The sequence below is a fragment of the Panthera onca genome, chromosome E3 (assembly GCF_046562875.1).
Source record: "Panthera onca isolate mPanOnc1 chromosome E3, mPanOnc1 haplotype 2, whole genome shotgun sequence".
Lineage (NCBI taxonomy): Eukaryota > Metazoa > Chordata > Mammalia > Carnivora > Felidae > Panthera > Panthera onca.
Genome location: NC_138354.1, coordinates 16,191,270 through 16,200,008, shown reverse-complemented (window position 1 = coordinate 16,200,008; position 8,739 = coordinate 16,191,270). Strand labels below are relative to the sequence as shown.

The window sequence follows — 8,739 nt, the reverse complement described above, 5'->3', positions numbered from 1 at the left end:
GAGAGAATCCCAAGCAGGCTCCACACCATCAGCACAGAACCCGATGCTGGGCTTGATCCCATGAACTGTGAGATCACGACCTGAGCCAAAATCCAGAGTCAGATGCGTAACCAACTGAGCCACCCAGGTTCCCCAATAACCACATAATTTCAAAGCATGTTCTGAAATGTCTCTTTCTTGGTACTGCCCAGAATAAACGCAAACCTGGCTTTCACGTCTTTCCGAGTCATCTGTTAAGAAAGAAATGGTGCATATAGGCTATTAGGAGGCATTTCTTAATTTATTTAAGGCAAAACTCTGATCTTCATTCGGAATGAGTAAAATGTGTAATTACTTCTTTTATTTCATGCGATTATCAAATATCCATTTTTTAAGGTCACTACTTTTGTTTAAGGCTTTTTTTTTTTTTTTTTGAGACAGAGAGAGAGAGCACACACACAAGTGAGCAGGAGAGGGGCAGAGGAGAGAGAATCTTCAGCAGGCTCCACGCCAGGCACAGAGCCCAAAGGAGAGCTCGATCCCACAACTGTGAGATCATGTCCTGAGCCAAAAACAAGTGTCAGAGGCTTAACCAACTGAGCCACCCAGGCGCTCCAAGTCTCCATTTTTTTTTTTAATTTTATTTTTTACATTTATTTGCTTTTGAGAGACAGAGAGAGAGAGAGAGAGAGAGAGAGAGCACAAGTGCGGGAGGGGAAGAGAGAGAATGAGACACAGAATCCAAAGCAGGCTCCAGGCTCCGAGCTGTCAGCACAGAGCCCGATGTGGGGCTTGAACTCACAAACCATGAGATCATGACGTGAGTCGGAGGAAGTCGGAAGCTTAACCAACTGAGCCACCCAGGCGCTCCAAGGCTCTATTTTCTTTTAAGCCTCTGTAACATTCCCTGTTTGACAAATTCCAAGAGCTAATAAAAGCGCATCCAGCCCTCTGCCCAGTGGGAGGGCTGGTGGGGGCTGAGTGGTGACAAGCACTACGCCCTGTGATCAACGGGGTCTCCAGCCCCTTGGTTCCTTGCCTGGCTGTTGTTTCTACCCAAAAACGTAAAGGTGCTTGAAATATTAGATACTGAGATACATCACAGGCAGAATGGACAATGCCACAAATCTGTTCTGATACATGGATAACTTTTATTTACCCACCACAGGGAAAACCAATAGTCACCTAAAGCTGCCTAACCCATATTTCCAACAGTGACGGTGTTTAATTTACTATCCACCTTTAAAAGGCTTCAAATAAAATACAGATAGGAAAATACATAAAGAATTAAGATTATAAAACTATCCAGGTAATTAATGGTCATAATAACACTAGGACTGCAGTTAAAAAAAGCAGTTTTCCATAGTTTACTTGAAGTACAGATAATGAGTACCAAATCTATACATTAAGTTGTAATAGGCAATTTTAGGCAAACGGTATCAAACTGTATAACTTTTAAAAATTAACCGAAGTTGTTACAAACTGTATAAAAATTGGTATTATTCTTCAAGTTCTCCTAAAAGCTCTACAAAATCAGTGATGTACCATTCAGCGTTGTCTTTTACTTGTTGTCTGATCACATTTCCTCCAAATCCAATGAAAATATCCTAAGAAAGGGGAAAAAAGGAGAGTTAAAAAAATAAAAAAAGATATAGCGGCACCCTAGGGCAGTAAGTGTTTGAAAAGAATGAACTGTTCTGCAAAGAGAGGTTAAGCCTAGCCTCGAGGGGGTGCCTCCCCAGCTCCCTGGGAGCGTCCTTGACTGAGGCAGTGCAACACCACTGTCAGTCCAATCAGGCCAGGGGACACTGCAGGCTTCCAGGAGAACTGAAGCCCTCTAAAAACCAATGCAATTGCTTACAAAGGTAAAATCCCATCTGAGTTCTAAACCAGATGCATTCACAACCAGGCCAGGCAATCTCAAAGAGGGAAGAACAAAGAGAAGCCTGTAGTGCAGTGGAGATCCCACTGGCCTAGAATCAGGACCAGAGCAGGCGCCTCCCGACAGGTGCCCTGCGTGGACCTGACAGACCTCCCTCCCAGGGAGGGTGTTATTCTGGGATGAAGCAGATGACAGTCCCAGGATCTGCTGCCAGCACTCCACCCTCCATCGTTAAAATTATTGAAGGTTATGTTGTTTCCTTAATTTCTACCAAGTGACACCTTCTTGTAGTCATTTTTAAAATAGTATTTTCTCAGGGCACCTGGGTGGCTCAATCAGTTAAGCACCAGACTCTTGGTTTCAGCTCAGATCACGATCTCACAGTTTCGTGGGTTCCAGCCGCGCATCAGGCTCTGTGCTGGCAGCGTGGAGCCTGCTTGGGATTCTCTCTCCCTCTCTGTCTTTCCCTTCCCACTCACTTTGTCGCTCTCAAATAAATACAAATTTAAAAACATAGTATTTTCTCTTTTTCCGCCAGGATATAGACACTACATACACAATTTGGAAGTTGAAAATTCTTTTACTTACCTTTCTCTTCATTTTTGTTCTCATACCACATAAGGAGGGAAACATAATGAGATTCTTACCTTCCAGTTAAGTGTAGCCTCCTAACTGAGCCTCCTTTCTGCATGCCAGCACCCGCTCGGGGTCCTAACACACCAACTCATTCCCTCTCTGTCCAGCAGCCTTCCAGGGCTTCCCATGACCTCACAGGGACACCAAAGTGCCTGACGCATAAAGTCTTCAGCGGTTGCTGAAGAGAAAGCCCATTCTTGCCAGTTCTTGTGCACTGACCAGCCCAGGTCTGTGCCTAGAACATCCTCACTCTGCTCTGCTGCCTCCCTGCCTCCTGCCCCCCACCTGGTCACTTCTCCCTTGGGTCCTTCCAGGCCTGCACACGGTGGCTGTTGCCCTTCCTTCAAATCACACATTCCTCTGACCACGTGTGCCAGCACACACTTTCCCTTGGCTTGGTCAGGCCGTGTCATCTTCCAATGACTGGAAGGGTCCTCTGGAATTATAATTTTGTCACCTCTTGACATCAGGAGGGGGAGCTCCCTGATAGAACTGGGCATATGTGACTTCTACATACTCCTCATTGGACTAGTCCAGCATTCGTGACTTAGTCAACCGCAGCCTTGATTGTAAATCATCTGAAGACATCTTCTTATCTTGAATTGACTCAAGTAAGTTAAAAGGATCCAAAGATTCTTTAACCACTTTGGGTTAATCATTTACAAAGACAACTATTTTTAGATCTCAGGAAACTAGGTAGTAAAAAGCTCACCACTACATTTTTGGTTCAGGTTTTCTTAATTTAGTATGAGCTGATAAGGGCAAAGTCCTGCGTGAAAGTGACACATTGCTGTATAGCATGTTTCCTAGTCTCAGAAAACAGCATTCATTCAGAAGAATAAAATGCTTTAATACAGGCACGTTATCAAACCTCCACCAGCCTCAGTTCCCTACTCAGTAAAAAGGAGAAGATACTTGGGGCGCCTGGGTGGCTCAGTTGGTTAAGCGTCCAACTTCGGCTCAGGTCATAATCTCACGGTCCGTGAGTTCGAGCCCCGTGTCGGGCTCTGTGCTGACAGCTTGGAGCCTGGAGCCTGCTTCCGATTCTGTGTCTCCCTCTCTCTCTGACCCTCCCCTGTTCATGCTCTGTCTCTCTCTGTCTCAAAAATAAATAAACATTAAAAAAATTAAAAAAAAAAAAAAAAAGGAGAAGATACTATATGAGGAAATAGTTCGTCAAATATAAAAAGACAGTAAAATTTTGATTACAGTTATAAGATCTGAATTATTATTTGTGGTATTATTTGGGGAATCGAAGCCAAACCTTGAGCACACACTGGGGCTAAGAGGTGGCAGCCATACCACAGGAACAGGGTGGTAAAGTTCTAGATGGTTTTTTTTCAGGTTTGCAAAAAGTCAGTTGACATATTGAGACTGAAGGTGTCTTAATTGTTTTGGTTGTTTTACAGTGACACCTGGATGTTCTTCTCTCTTATCTCACCTAAGCAATCATACCAAGTTCTAAATCAGCTGTTTAAAACAGAACCACAACCAGAGAAAACTAGTACACTTAATACCTACAGCAGGAGGACAGGCTTCCATGTCTGTGGCTCCGTCTCCAATCATGATAATTTTCTTAAAATGAAATTTTTCCTTTAAAAGTTTAATAACTTTTCCTTTCCCACCAGATTCGGCTGTTGGCTGCATCTCATCAAAACCTGCATATTCACCTTAAAAGAGCAGTTACAACAGTGTTAATGATCCACAGAATTCTATCAGTAGGGCCAGCTTTTTGCATAGATGATACCCTCACTTAAATGTCACTGAGAAAGCTAAAAATGGCCCTCAGTGAAGTGACCCGGCCTGGATTTCTACACCACAGCCCCACATAAACAACTTTGCTTCTCACTTGCAAATACTTCTTGTTGAGGTAACTCCTTTAAATCATTAATGCCTTGGGGTAAATCAGTTTTATCCTCTAAGCTTTCATAGTTGTAATTCTCAAACCTTGCTGACATGGCAGAACATCATGAAATGATAATATATTAAAATTTTTAAAAGTTAATATATAATTTCATCTAAGAGGCAATTCCAACTTATATCTGATCAATTTTATTTCTTACAGTAATTAGCACACTCACTCTCTCTTCAGACCCATCCAAAATGTTTTATTAACACATCTAAAATTTTTAAATTAATATTATTTGGTTTTAAGGATGTCAGCCAGTCCTTGACATAACTAGAGACATTATGCAATGATGGAAAACTACAGCTGCAGCTGTGATGGTACACAGAAGGGCCAGGAGGCACTTTCAAAGGAGCGACAGAGGGGCGCCTCGGTGGCTCAGTCAGTTAAGCGTCTAACTCTTGATTTTGTCCCAGGTCATGATCTCAGGGTTCTGAGATCGAGCCCCACGTTGGAGCCTGCTTAGAGTTCTCTCTGCCTCTCCCTCCCTCTCTGCCCCTTCCCATCAAGGCAGCGACAGTGCAGTGACTCACTAGCAAACTCTCCTTCCTTAGCCTGTGATTGATTTGAATACATGAGAGCTCTCATAAAACTGAAATATAATGCGAGACAGAGTAAGTCATGTGGGTATCAATGTGCAGACATTTATATACAGATAGATGATTATATGGACACTTATATATACAGATAGATGGACATATATACAGATATGGACATTTATATACAGATAGATGATTATATGGACACTAAAGCTAGGAGAGATGATGGCCCAAGTCTGTTTTGCACGGAGCAAAAGACCTCAGTCAAGAGTATCCTTTGCCTCAGTATTTAACCCTGATGCCACCTTGCTTAAGTTGCATCCCAACAGACACTACATAAGATACTGGATACTAGGCCCCGGCGGAGAAGCTGAGGTCACCATTGAATTTGAAATATTTAAAGTGGATACAAAACTGTTTCAGCAATGCAGACAATTAAGTGTGTTGTTGTGGGCGATGGTGCCGTTGGTAAAACTTGTCTCCTGATATCCTACACAACAAATAAATTTCCATCGGAGTATGTACCGACTGTTTTTGACAACTATGCAGTCACAGTTATGATTGGTGGAGAGCCATATACTCTTGGACTTTTTGATACTGCAGGGCAAGAGGATTATGACAGATTACGACCGCTGAGTTATCCACAAACAGATGTATTTCTAGTCTGTTTTTCAGTGGTCTCTCCATCCTCATTTGAAAATGTGAAGGAGAAGTGGGTGCCTGAGATAACTCACCACTGTCCAAAGACTCCTTTCTTGCTTGTTGGGACCCAAATTGATCTCCGAGATGACCCCTCTACGATTGAGAAACTTGCCAAGAACAAACAGAAGCCTATCACTCCAGAGACTGCTGAAAAGCTGGCCCGTGACCTGAAGGCGCTCAAGTATGTGGAGTGTTCTACACTCACACAGCAAGGCCTAAAGAATGTATTTGACGAAGCAATACTGGCTGCCCTGGAGCCTCCAGAACCGAAGAAGACCCACAGATGTGTGCTGCTATGAACATCTCCAGAGCCCTTTCCGCACAGCTGGTGTCAGCATCGTACTAAAAGCAATGTTAAATCAAACTAAAGATTAAAAATTAAAATTCGTTTTTGCAATAATGACAAATGCCCTGCACCTACCCACATGCACTCGTGTGAGACAAGGCCCATAGGTATGGTCCCCTTCCTCCTCTCAGTACTAGTTAATTTGAGTAATTGTGTATTGTCAGAAAGCGGTTAGTACTAGTTTTTGTTCTGTCGTTTCAAAAAAAAAATTTTTTTTTTGTTTGTTTGTTTAAAAGCAAGGCATGCTTGTGATGACTCTGTAACAGACTAATTTGGGCTGTTGAAGCTGCTCCCGGGGCTCCATCCACTCTGGAGAATAATCCGGGACATTTAGGGGTTTTGTTTTTGTTTTTGTTCTTTTTGTTTTTGTTTTTTTCTTTTTTTGGGGGGGGGGAGTGTGTGTGGGGTTTGTTTTTATTTAGTCATGTTTTTTAAATCCAGTAACCATTGGACAGCCCTTAAGGGAGGAGGATGGACTGACTCCACATTCCACTTCCTAGATCTAGTTTAGAACACTTGTCCCCCACCTGGTGCTCTTAGGAAGGAGTATAGTAAATGCCTCATTTAATAACACACTCCTTTTTGAAAGTTGCCTTTCTCTCCACCCTTGAGTAGGTCTAGTACTTGATGAAACTCATGAAAGCGGGTGGAACCTGTCTTGCCCCTCTTTTCTAGGATGCACTCTATATGTGACTGTGACTTTCAAGGAAATTTGTTTGTCATTTGCTGATTTTTTTTTTGAAGTTAATTTCTAACTTCGTTCACTGATAAATGAAGAAAAGTATTGCACCTTTTGAAATACACCAAATGGATTGAGTACGTAATTAAAAAACGTTTTTTCCCCTGTCAGTCATTGTCTTACATGCTTATCGTAGATGTCCAGCTTAACAGCGTATGATACGGTGTTCCTAGAACACAGCCGGAGACCTGGTAGATGGAGGAAGTGTGAGGGGTGGTGCTAGAAGACAGATGTCTGTGGAATGATGCACATCCTCTTTCAAGTTGGAGGATGGAGACAGACCTGCTTCATGAAGAAGCTGGGGGTGCGGGTGGTGGTGGGGAGGACATTTAACAACGTGGGGACCAGTCAGGGGAATCCCCTTATTTCTGTTTTGCATACGAGGAACCCTAGAGTAGCTAGTTAAGGCTCTCTAGTTTAGTAAAAAAAATCATGGAGTCTTATGAAGACTCTTCATAAGTGTTAATGGGGATTTTATCTGCTTATTTGGGTTGCAGTTCCCAATTTTTAAAAATGTTTAGGTAATCTTCTCCGCCTTCCCCAAATCCTAATTCTTGTAGATTCATTAGTGTTGAACCAATGCTTTCACATGTCTCAATTCTTTGTAAGTGCGTTCTTTTCAGATGTATTAAACAAACAAAAAACCCTTAAAAAAAAAAAAAAAGATACTGGATACTAAAACTGATGAGAAAGGGAAATGACACCATTAAAGTCTTACCATTGAAGTAGAATTTCAGCCTATTGGCAAATACGTTGGTTGATGGGATATTGAGCTTGGAAGCAACATGCTCCACAATGCTCCTAAAGCCACCAGATATTAGGAAAACCTGAACATTTCGCTCTTGCAGGCGACTTACCAGCTCCCTGCAAAAAAGAAATAAAATATACCAGACCCTGATTATATAAAAGAAAAAACATGAAACATGAGGAGAAAACTAAAAAACATCTTTTTCTCCCAAATGCATCTGCCCAAATATATCACATAAGGTATATCGCCTGGCGAATTATAATGTTTTATGAATGTTTTTCTGAATGCACTTAGAAATTAATAGGTAGGGCTGGACTGCTTAGGAAACCATCCCACAAGTCTCCTCAGCCCATGAACCTAGAAACGCAAAATGGAGAGGAAGCTTAGGCTCTCCCTGGGGAGCAAGGAAGGGCAGACGTGGGCAGACGTGGGCAGAGCCAACCAGCCAGACAAGACCACAGGCTGAAAGAACGAGACAGAAGGGAGCACTAGAGCAATGGTGAGAGACTCTCAAGAGGAAATGCCCCCAAACACAGGTGCTGACAGAACCCGGACCGGGGCTCCTCTTACCTTATGCCAGGAGTCAGGTGGGGGGGGTGCTCTGCTATGAGCCTTTGTACCTGTTCCCTGGAGGGCTGGATCAGCGCTAAGCGCTCTGTGAGGGCAGCCTTGAAAGGCACTGCCCCACCCATGGCTCGCCGTGTCCTAGAAGGAAGACCCAACAGTCAGGCCAGCCGAGTCAGATGTCCCCAGAGTTTACATGCCCAACCTCCCCAGCTCCTCCAAAGTCCACCCAGGAGGAAGGTGCTACCTAGAGCTCCACCATACAACACGCATGCTACGATCCGTGAGAGCGAGGCCTGGGAATAAACATATGGGAGGTTTGCTTGAGAATCATACTAAGATTTTGCAGCCACGTCTCACATCAAATGCAGCTGAACATGAAATGGTCCGTGACCTGGTGACTGTAGGCAGCAATAATACTGCAGGCATAAACTGAGAGACTCTGAACCAAAACTAGCTTTCTAGCAAACCACGGAGGCCACACTTTCAACCATGACACAAAGCACTGGACACATGGTGATCCCCCACCCCGTCATCTTCTTTGGTGAGTTATGGTCATCGTTCCTCTGACCGAGCTAAGAGCATGTCACCCATATTTATTTGTCAGGGGCAACTTTCCTTTTTCCATAAATATTTGTATAAATGGATGACTGGATAATGTACACTAGTGAATTCAGTTGTAAATGATGGAAGAAGCA

The 8,739-nt window shown here is 43.2% G+C and overlaps 1 protein-coding gene and 1 pseudogene across 10 annotated transcripts in view; one reads left to right on the top strand and one right to left on the bottom strand.

Annotated features, from left to right (window-relative positions):
* Positions 1–1,110: 1,110 nt before the first annotated feature.
* PSPH (phosphoserine phosphatase) overlaps positions 1,111–8,739 on the bottom strand; it is a 56,146-nt gene continuing 48,517 nt past the window's right edge. For 9 of the 10 annotated variants that reach the window (XM_060649111.3, XM_060649112.3, XM_060649113.3 and 6 more), the window contains 4 exons: positions 8,048–8,182; positions 7,448–7,593; positions 4,019–4,167; positions 1,111–1,586 (listed from right to left, as the gene is read on the bottom strand). In XM_060649111.3, the coding sequence (XP_060505094.1) occupies positions 1,479–1,586; positions 4,019–4,167; positions 7,448–7,593; positions 8,048–8,182 (538 nt within the window). In that variant the 3' untranslated portion in view covers positions 1,111–1,478. Of the gene's footprint in view, positions 1,587–4,014; positions 4,168–7,447; positions 7,594–8,047; positions 8,183–8,739 lie in introns of all 10 variants that reach the window. The other variant, XM_060649120.2, reaches the window with a different exon arrangement.
* On the top strand, positions 5,353–5,980 carry LOC144614769 (cell division control protein 42 homolog pseudogene; annotated as a pseudogene).